The 11,130-nt window shown below is 37.7% G+C and overlaps 1 protein-coding gene across 6 annotated transcripts in view; it reads right to left on the bottom strand.

Annotated features, from left to right (window-relative positions):
* Positions 1-1,160: 1,160 nt before the first annotated feature.
* Positions 1,161-11,130, bottom strand: part of pkp4 (plakophilin 4) — a 35,346-nt gene continuing 25,376 nt past the window's right edge. For all 6 annotated transcript variants that reach the window (XM_079882638.1, XM_079882637.1, XM_079882639.1 and 3 more), the window contains 11 exons: positions 10,211-10,394; positions 9,801-9,918; positions 8,963-9,154; positions 7,338-7,511; positions 6,730-6,880; positions 6,396-6,588; positions 6,104-6,188; positions 4,267-4,384; positions 3,965-4,093; positions 3,207-3,280; positions 1,161-1,934 (listed from right to left, as the gene is read on the bottom strand). In XM_079882638.1, the coding sequence (XP_079738764.1) occupies positions 1,695-1,934; positions 3,207-3,280; positions 3,965-4,093; positions 4,267-4,384; positions 6,104-6,188; positions 6,396-6,588; positions 6,730-6,880; positions 7,338-7,511; positions 8,963-9,154; positions 9,801-9,918; positions 10,211-10,394 (1,658 nt within the window). In that variant the 3' untranslated portion in view covers positions 1,161-1,694. The remainder of the gene's footprint in view (positions 1,935-3,206; positions 3,281-3,964; positions 4,094-4,266; positions 4,385-6,103; positions 6,189-6,395; positions 6,589-6,729; positions 6,881-7,337; positions 7,512-8,962; positions 9,155-9,800; positions 9,919-10,210; positions 10,395-11,130) is intronic.

The following is an 11,130-nucleotide window of genomic DNA, read 5'->3' as shown; positions in this document are numbered from 1 at the left end:
CCTGTTAGCTTCCAAACTATTAATTGTCTTACTCTAGTCTAAATATCAAATCAAGTTATCAATAAAAAAAGTTAATGAGCATGACCAAAGCATATTTTTGAATGTCCGGTTTACGCTTTTATAGATACTTTCCCTACATTACGCCAAAAGTTTAATACTTTTGTTATTTATCATGATTGACCGTTTTGTTTTCATGATACAGTGAAGCAGGAATTGACCACTAATAAATCTGTGTCGACAGTAAAAGCTCAATAGGGAACAAGGAAATAAATATACTGATAAGGATCAGGGGTTTCATTCCCTCAAACCATTAGTCCATCCATAATACCCATCCTATCATATCTAGTGATATAGTACTGCGTTCCTGTGCAGTCTTTTCCACTCTTTAGCGTCCCCGTGTGGCTATCGATGGAACAACTTTGTAATTAAAGGGATAGTTCACCCAAAAATGAAGATTCTGTCATCATTTACTCACGCTCATGTCGTTCTAAACCTGTATGAATTTCTTTCTTCTGCTGAACACAACAGAAGATATTTTGAGGAATGTCGGTAACCAAACAGTGGTAGTCATTGACTTCCATAGTATTTTTTTTTTTTCATACTATGGAAGTCGATGGCTACCGTCAACTGTCTAGTTACCAACATTCATCAAAATATCTTCTGTGCTCAGCAGAAGACAGAAATTCATTCAGGTTTAGAACGACATGAGGGTGAGTAAATGATGACAGAATCTTCATTTTTGGGTGAACTATCCCTTTAATACATCGCTGTTAGAATGCTTTAACACAATTTGTAGTGTGAAAAACACCTGAAAATAAAATTGAATCGTAGCTTCTTATGGTAGAGAAATAAACAACATAATCCAACATCAAATATTAAAAAAACAAATGTCATCTTTATTACATCTAAATATTCTGATAGTAATAACTTTTGCCTCCATAAGGTCTCTTACATATACACACAGTTCTACATAGCGTTTTATCATGGCACAGTTTTTTGTGCTTAGTAGCACAGATCACGGTTGTACAATAAACTGACGTAGTTGTGCAAGACTCCATGGAACATACATTAATCTTTACATTAAGTAGGCTACAGCAATGAGATCAGACAAAATGACGTTTTTGTTTCAATTGCACAGAACATTATTAGTGTTTTTTAGCTTCTTTTTTTTTTTTACACTGCTATTATTTCTTTATTAGACTTTTCAGCCAATATGTAATTTAGTTACACCTTTTCATTTTGCTCAAAAACTGGGGTGACTATAATACATGCCATTTTAAAAAAAAACATGACAAATCAAATCATAAAAAGATGGTTCAAGTTCTCAGTAAATCAGACCTTAAACACGTGTTGCTGTTTAAAAACAGCAGATACTGAAAAGTAAATCTTTGGCTCACACTCAATCCCGGGTCAAATTCAAGTTAATTTAATGGAGCGTTTAATGTCATCTATTCTCACACGCACTTTCCCACTCACACACTCACACAAATGAAAATGAATGTCGCTGCACCGGACACACAAAACAAATGAAATTTGTTGAATGAAAATGAACCAGTCACTTCAAATGCAACAGCTTGTCCATACAACAGTCTTGGAATCCACTGATCCAGATATGTCTTAAGGAGTGACACGTCCTTGTTATATTCTATCTATGGCTACACGTTACATGAACAATTACGCACAAACGTACATGCCTACACCCATGAGTCAGGTGAGGCCGGGTAGGGCTGAGTTCTGTAAGAAGGCCTGCGTGTGGTGGAGTAGAAGTCCACGTAGTTGGTATTGGGTTTGAGCACCTGCCTCTCGCTCACCACGGGATAACGGACCGGCTCGTCCAGGTAGGCGTCCTCGTAGCCCATCGGAGACGACAGGTACATTCCAAAAGTGTCATAGGTGCTTTGATTTGAGTCATCTGGGTAGTAGAGCCGGCCATGCTGAGAGAAGAGACAAAATGAGTGCCTTTTGTGTTCATCATTTACATGAATCAACAGTGACAACAAATAACTTTCTCTAAACATAATCTAGTGGCTCTTTCCTCACAAGGTGAGGTTAAATTTTTGTATATATATATATATATATATATAAATACAAGGAAATAATTAAGTCTCTAGGTTTCAGGGTTATGTTTCAACACTTACCATCATAGTTATCCCACACTAACGTCTAATATTCAATGATATAAAAAGTAATCTAAAATATCTCCTCTTTTTACATCACTTTATCTTATATTTTGCTAGGTTGGTCAGAGGATAATCTTAATTTGGTAACCCTGTTTCAATTACTTTTTTTTTTTTACAGTAAACAACTAAAAACCTAACTTATTGTAGAAATATCAGCATTAAGGCCTTTTCACATTAACATAAAAAGTTCAATTTTCACATACAATAAGTTAGTTCAGACAGGCTGAATGGAAATTCATGTTCTCTCTCTGACATTAGGAGGCACTTATAGAAAAGCAGAAATACCCTGGTTATGGAAACTTTCTGTTTATGACAAAGTCGTAGTTTTATGTAACAGTGACAGCTCTGGGCATGTGACCAATAGAGCGAATCTTATTGGCTGCCAGAATGTTTCACAGCGCAATGGAAAACAAGATTAGAACACAACTCTAGTTGCATTGACGGCATCCGAATGTTCGCATCGGTCAGAAGCATTGACGGCAGCTTGTTCAAATAAAAAAAATTTACACCGAATATTCATCTTGATGAGATCTTTAGACTCTAATAAACATCTTGAAGTGTCATGATTTAAAGCTAGTAGCAGCTTGTAAAATATTAAATAAATAACTGTATAACTTACTTTTTTAATGTTTTGTACATCCAGATATATACTAATATTTATTCATTTAATTTGAGATGGCACAATGCAATTTATGAGAATTTAGAAGAATAAGAGATAAATATTTGAAATCTTACAAAAAAAAAAATATTTTTACCTTATAATAAAATATTTAAAAGCTTTATATACGGTACCAGTTTCATACAATGGACCCCCATAGAGTGAGACATTAAACTCAGATGCTTGTTTCATTAGTGGTCAAGAAAAAAAGCCAATGGATTATGTAAACTTCATCTGCTGGGATTAGACGCATTAAATCTACATCAATGGATATCCTTTGCAGAGGACATATGGCATCTGGGCTCAGCTGGCTTCAGATTTAGCCATTTCTTCTTTTGTTCTGTGAGGCGAGCAAGAGTTAAAGTCACCTGTGACCTGTGGGACTCCTCCGCTGAAGGAGAGGGATAGGAACTGATGAAATAGGCTGACTGTTTTCCAGACCCTAAACACATATAAACACAAATATTAAAACACCTCAATAAATGCTCGTATGTACCAGGTATAGTTATGACCATCCATGTTATCTAATAATTTGACGTTTAAACGTGTTATATTTTATATAAGAGCACAGTCGGAAACGGTTCAACAGCCCAACAGACCTAATGAAGACCTCACTCACACCGCAGACACACAATCAGACCCTCCAGGTTGAAGTACCACCAATCAATGAAGAGTAACTACGGAGGTCAAGTGCTCTTAAATGAATGACCATTACGGCTTCCGACCAGACAGGGAAGTAAAACTGATTGCTCTATTAGTTGAAGAGAGCATGGGTGAAATATCTATTAGTGCATCAGTCCAGCATCTAATTCACAGACAGATCCTTCTGTTGTTTTTCAAGAGTGCTGTTCCATAAATGTATATTTTCAGAAGAAAGACTTAAATTCATCCACTGGGACTTGACAAGGATGGTGAGGGGAGAAACTTAAGATTATTTGGTTAATGTTGTTTTTCCCTGACTGCACACTCTTGGCCACACTAGTAGAAAAGTCATTTCAGGGGCAGAAAATTCTAACACGTTTTAATGGAACATTACAAAAGCCTTTTTTCTTTAAAATACTATAAAGTGTACATACTAAGAATGTGGGTATTTGCCTGTTAAGAACTGAACAGAGAACTTGCTCACCTGTATATTGACTGTTTCTGTTGGCGTCTCCATAATAATTATGAAGTTGCATAGATGACTGGGTCCGCCGCTGATTTAAACGATGACCTCTTATACCCAACACGGCCGGGGAAGAGGTGGCACTGCCTCCTAAATGTGTGGAGGACAAAATTAAATATCGATTGTCAATTAACCATTTCAGAGTGCAAAGAAAAAATAAGAAAATAAAAATAAAACGACCAAATAATAATAATATTAATATCAGCCTATAGAAGCAGTGAGTCATTTCCCTGTAGCTTCTACAGAATTACAATCAGACCCACCTGATTGGATAACAGGTGACATCTGTACGTTGCTGGTTGGCAGAGTAGGTTGGGAACGGTAGCGGTCTCGTTCCAGTGTTGACACTGGAGTTATGAAGTGATTCTGGTTCCAGCCATCCTGATGAATCACAGAACACACAGGCCCTGTTTACACCTACTATTATTATACATCTCAGGTGATCCAATCACAAGTGGTAAGCAGACACAGAGTATTTTTTACTACTTCAAGTCATTTTGATGATTGTATTGTTGTTCTCTTCTAGGTTTAAACTGTTATTGTAGTGCAATGGTTGATTTACAAGTAGTATGGTTAAGCAATTGTTCGCCTTTTTTCCACAAGGCATTAGAGTATACACTATAAATTATATAAAGCCTTTTTAACTTGCATTGCCTCCAAATGTGGTTTGAGTCATCAGATCAGAGCTTTTAGGACACTGTTGAAACTACAACAGTAGCTGCATTTTCCTAGTCAGTATTTTTGTCTTGTTTTCCAGTTAAATATCTAAACATTTAAAACAAGATGCATTTCATTGAAAAGTTTCAAGTAATATTTGTCTTGTTTTAAGCATAAATTCAACTAAATTGAGTCAAGTTTATGTTTAAAAACGAACAAAATGGGGTAACAAAAATTAAAAACTTAATTCAAGACATTGTCTGAAGCAAATTGTTAAGTAAAATTAGTTAAAAGCAAGACGGAAATACTGATTATTAAAATTTTTGCTGTGTACATTTGCATTTATTGTAGGAGTGTACCGCATGTGTACTGAACTAATACAGTCTACAGTCAAACTCAGAGTTTCCCCTAGGATGGAACAATATTGTTTATACCAATATACTTATATTGAAAAATAACAAAGGACAAAGAGTGAGCTGCTGCCGGATAAGTGCACAATCCAAGTCGTCTTAAACATGAGATGTGCTTTATATTAAGTGCTTCAAGCTAAATCGTAAACCTACATGGCTTGCCCTACTGTCAGATGTGTGTTGAGACGTGTTTTCCTCAGAGCGCAACTTGCATCTTACAGTTGTATATTTACCACGCAAATATTTCCATTTCACATAAAGGATTACGAGTCTACATGAACTAGTGTCAGCGTGCGCACGCGTGTCAAATAAACAAAGGACATTAGAATGGAGGCGCAATAATTCTAACTTATTCTAACATAGTTTGAAAAGTGTAAGCACTTCAAATCTCTTCCCCCAATCACAACAGCACCATGAACTGCAGTGTTGCCAGTTGCTGAAATCCTGACAGATTTTTTTTGTATATTTGTAATTTAAAGACAGACATATCTTATTCAGTAAACCACTTTAAACAAAAATGGTCTGTTTTTTCCCCCTGCTGTATCAAAAAACATTAGCCTAGAAATCTAGACGCACCCTAGCGGCAGCAAATTTTATTTTGCAGCCAAGGTAGTCTAGCAACTCTCCGTTGACTTTCGAGCTGAAAAAGTTCGTAGTTCTGCCGACCAGATACGGCAAAAGTTTAATCTATCAACTAACTCCACTGGTGGGAAAACGCACTGGTTGGTTGTAGCGCTATCCTATTGCGTGCAGAGGGAATTTGAAAGACAACCATTTATCCCGCCCCTCAGATTGAGCCCTGCCAATGGTGAGTTCCCAGACCCAACATCTAAATGTGGGTCTGGCTTGCCAGGCTAAAAAACATACCAAACCACTTCAAAACCGAGGTACGTAGCGAACCATAATTTTTATGTACCCTTACACCCCTAATTTATTGCTGTGCACTTTTGATCAGATCCTACAAAATGGATATCATGAGAAAATCATGAGAACATCAGGGCCCCTAACCCCAGCAATGGTTGAGAACATGTACCTTTTTGTAGAAGGTGCGCAGATCTCTGTACTGCCACAGAGTGTTTAACACCTGAGCCGATGCCTTGACCACCTTCATGGAGTACCTACAACAGAGAACAAGAGCTCAAACACTCCTGCCCAGACTAGGAGGTCCAAAGAAAGCATAGAGGCTCTCTCTATATATTTACTTTAATCATATTAAATGTACTTTAAAAAAAAAGAAGAGGTTTTTAGGTTATAAAACGGTGCACCAACGCCAATGAACACATAAAACCGCCCACTTCAACCAGCCCATAAAAAGAGGCATGTACCTCTCCCCACGTCCTCGGCTTATTGTAACAAGTTTGTCGATGCCGCCCGTCTGGGCGAGCGCACGGGCGTTCTCCATATTCCTGCTGGTGACCTCGTGCAGGGCACAGCAGACCGCCGCCACCGTCTCATCCGACAGCAGGGAGGGCCCATTGCCAGGGAGACGGGTCACCAGGTCCCGCATGGCGTATTTTCCTTTCAAAGCAACCGAATTCAGCAAATATTTATTTTAGAAGATGCAATGCAGTTTTTAATGGCCACATAAAACCGACGTATAATAAAAACGGAATGTAAGGCATTGCACTGAGTTCATGGCAATAGGTTTGAGTGACTGACCAATGAGCTCCTTGTTCCTGGCGTCCAGAGCCATGTTACGTAGAGCAGTGGCCACAGAGCAGACCACCCTGTCATTATCCATTCTTAGTAGCTCCACCAGAATGGGCAAACCCTTTTCTTTACGTACGGCAGCACGGATGTAGGCCGCAAACTGAATGGTGAGAGAGAGAGAGAGCATAAAAGAAGGTTAACATTTCAGAGAAGGTTATCACCTATCAATGCGACCAGTAGTTGCATTAACATTTACTGAATTTTTTACTGAAAAAAAGTAATGAAATCAAAACGTTTTTCTTAGTTCTGACTGAAAACTGCAAAAGGATGCTAAAAGGGAAAGCAAATGAAGAAAATGAAATACAACTGTTGCTGTATTAGAACCTTGAAGCTACATCTAGACAGACAGTGTTTGTGTGTGTGTGTGTGTGTGTGTGTGTGTGTGTGTGTGTGTGTGTGTGTGTGTGTGTGTGTGTGTGTGTGTGTGTGTGTGTGTGTGTGTGCAGGACATATTCTTCATCCACCAACCAATTATAGACATTCATATAATTCAGCTCTATTTTGAGCGCCGTGTCTGTATAATTCAGTTTATGGTATAGTGACCACAAGCAGCCTACCCTCCAGGTTCCAGCGGAAAGATTCTGCAGAGACCCAGCCGCCCCTTCCAGCGTGGCTGGGTTGGAGCTCTCTGCCAGCAGAGTGAGGTACGGCTTTACCACAGATGGATGCCACAGCATCTCTGCCCCCTTTGGACTTCCAGAAAATCCTGGAATAGGCCCCACACCATCCCACTGCATCATAGGATCATAGAACACAAAGAGTGATAGGTCAGTTTCAGATTTGAACTTACGGAAATAAAGTGTTAAATACAAAAGGAAAAAAACATTTGTAAACATAAAATTAATTATTATCCATTTACAGTATTTTCATTTATTAATTGATTTTATTGTAATTATTAATTACGATACCAAACTTAATCATAATGACAATCAATAACTTTCTCACTTTTTAACATATGAACTTCCTGTTTCCAGCTGTTCATTATTACCAGATTTAAGTTGAATTAAAATAATTACATTTATTTAAAATAATAATAAATAATTTTTAAATAATGAAATGAATTTTATCAGGGATGCACTGAAAAAAAAAACAATTTAAAAAAATGAATTATTTCAAATTTTCTCATTCTTATTTCTTTTTTTTTTTTGTATAACTGTATTAATATTAGACTTTGTAATGAAATTCAATAATGATATTGAATTAAAAAAAATACAAGCCAATAAAATAAAATAACCACACTTTTATTGAAAGTAACACACTAAAATAATAAATATATAATATTAAATATATACATCATTCTTTATTCAGTTCTATGCAACAGAATCAGATTTAACAGGATTTATTTTTTGACCAATTATCCAAATAATGTATATTCCTACAAAGCTATTATTATCAGAGCATGTGAGCAGAGCGTAGCGGGGAGCGGATCAGTGAACGAGAGGGTAGCGTCATTTTACCACAGCGTTACAGCACAGTAGGGCTATTGCAAACAGAAACAAATATAATACTACTACTACATAGAAATTGATATAGTTATTTGAGCGGACTGTGTTTTTCCGATGAGCAAGAGCCTTACATAAGTGGAGCGTTCGCATGGGCCACGAGCAACTGAGCCTGTGCACAGAGCGTAATATTGAGCGGAGTGTCACACCATGCAGTAATAACGGCTAGAGCGAGAGTGAAATCTGGGCGCTAAACACTGGGGTGCGGGGCAGCATATATCTTTGACCATTTTTCTGTTTCGGCCAAAAACCGAAAATGCCATTCCGGTGTATCCCTATATTTTATAAATATTGCACTCACAATCTACAAATAATTTATCTACATATAGCCTAGGACAACTCATTTTCATTAGCTATAAAATGTTTATAATTAGGTCCTAGAAATGTCCTAGGCTTTTCCATCACTTTTTAATATTTTATTAATTTCAATGAATTCCAGGGCTAGAAATCCCAATTTTAAAATGTACTAATGTTCTCAGGTTTTAAATGACTCTGCTGAAAAACAATTCCTGTAAATGTACAGCTTTTGATGCCTCATATGAAACACTGTGCAGAGCTATTTGCAAAGTGAATTTCCCTCCCCAACAACCCCTTATCATTTAGTTTTTCTAAAGAGCACAGAAGCAGTTAAGCTTTAAAGAACATGGAATCCAAGCTTAGTTCATGTAGTGAGAGTTCACCTGCTGATCCTGCCAGGACCTCTTCTTCTTCTTCTTTCTGAGACCCCAGCAGCTGTAGTCGGCCTGCTTACCGGAGCTGTCCGGGCCCAGGAGCGTGTCCAGGTCCTGAGTTCCCATCAGCCGAGACGGAGGCATCTCCAACTCAAGACGGTAAGACAGGTTCCTCAAAGTGCACACACAGTTTTCCACAATCTGAAAAAGTATAGAAGGAAAGTCGTTGGTCTGTGTTTAAGATACTTTATGGTAATATTTTGTAAATTTGGTGCTTGACAGTCCCAATCCTTATATATTAAAAAGTGTCCTGGATATTCTTAAAAAATGTTTTTAAAAATCACTTTTTGTGTTCCATGTTTAAAAGAAAGTGAAAATGGTTCAATTAAATGAGTAAATTAAACAAATAATAACAACAGTTATGTTTATAATGATTATTATCAATATTAATAAAAAAGTTAAAAGAAGTAAAATAAATTTAATGTAATACTATAATTAAAAAAACATTTTCTTTTCCAGGCTGTTCCAGCAGATGGCATGCTATGACTGAGATTTTGTAAAGAAAGACCCGAAGCCGTACATCGCTGTGGTCCACCACTAGGGGCACTCAATACTATTTGGCCCTTAGAGGAGTGGCATGGAAAACATGTAACACCTTTTTATAAGCAACAAGAGCCTCTGCCAGTTCCCAGCTGTCATCGCATATACAGTCTGAAAATTAGTCAAATATCTGGCAAGAGTATATCAAACATGTTCCAAATATTAGCAACAATGCAATTCAATGTTGTACATCAGAACTGGACGGTTTTAGATATATTCTGTATGCAATCAGAAAAATATCTCTAACCTTGCTGTCATAATCGGAAGTGTTTACACATGTTTTGATTATATAGAGGAGGGAATCAATCAGCCCTTCACAGCAACGCATCTGCCTTCTGGCCTCTTCTCCAGCTGAGCTCAGGTTCCTGAGACACACACGCACACACACATCAGCATCATGTGGTCAACAATACAATGTTCATCTGATTCAGATGAATACAGTCATTGTCACAAAGAAATGTAAACAGTGATCATCTCAGAGGTTGAAGAGTGATACTGCTACCATCAGGGATATGTAAAACTCTATATTTTCCAAATCAACTAGTCAGCAGGTTATCTGAAACACTATTGATTAATTGATCTTAACAGGAAGCCCTGTATAATTAGGCTGGTACACATGCCCGGTCGTTTCTAAGGGGACATTTGCATGAGACTTACCTGAGGCATCCGGTGGTGTTCCTCAGCACCAAAGATGAGTGCAGTTTGAGTTTCTGGTCCTCTCTTTGAGGGGCCGCACCCCACCCGGAGTGAGGGATAATCACTGTGTTGGTAAGTGGGCCGAGAGCGTCCCGAGCGATCGTCATCTTCACAGAATCACATGACGAAAGATTCCACAACACACCTGTCAAGACAAGACCCCAAAATGTAGTAGAATAACATCAAATGCAATGGTATAGTATTAAATGAGAACGACTAGGAGTGCCAATTAAATATAAAATGAAGGAATCTATTATATTACTACTACTAAATTACTTATTTAAACCCTCTGTGGGCACATAGAATTGCCACTGGCTAGTAAATTGTTTCGTTTTCTTGTCAGACAAACACAAAACACAAATGTAGATTGTAGAAATGTAGAACACAAATTAAGATTTCTATTTTTTAAAGAAATGCTCACAATAGGGGCTTTCGCACCGGATAGTTCTAGGAACTTAGTTCTAGGACCTAGCCTCTAGGGTGGTTCCCCGAGAACTAATGGTTCCCATAGGAACATTTTCCTGGTTGCATTCGCACCACAACTCTGTAGTGATGTGAAGTGTTGTTGTTGTGACTTTTTTTTTTTGACTGCGCTGAGAACGCCTGAGCACACATCGCTCCCATTCTCCATCTTCATTAGTTTACGATCTGTTTAACAATCCTGTCTAATACGTTATTAGATAGAACTGTTATACATAGAAAGTAGACAGTAATGAAAAGTTATTAGCTTATGCCGTGTAGTTGATGTCCAGTGTTGCTAGCTGAGCAGAAATGCATAATCATGTTAGGCTTGGTCCCTTCAAAGTCACATTGGATTTTCTCCACAGCGTAAAGGTTGAGAGGTCCATCTATCACTGTTTTCCATGTTCGTAGAGTTAGTT

This window comes from Squalius cephalus (assembly GCF_949319135.1).
Source record: "Squalius cephalus genome assembly, chromosome: 10".
Taxonomy (NCBI): Eukaryota; Metazoa; Chordata; class Actinopteri; order Cypriniformes; family Leuciscidae; genus Squalius; species Squalius cephalus.
The sequence above is the reverse complement of the archived record's forward strand: the minus strand, read 5'-3'. Positions and strand labels throughout refer to the sequence as shown.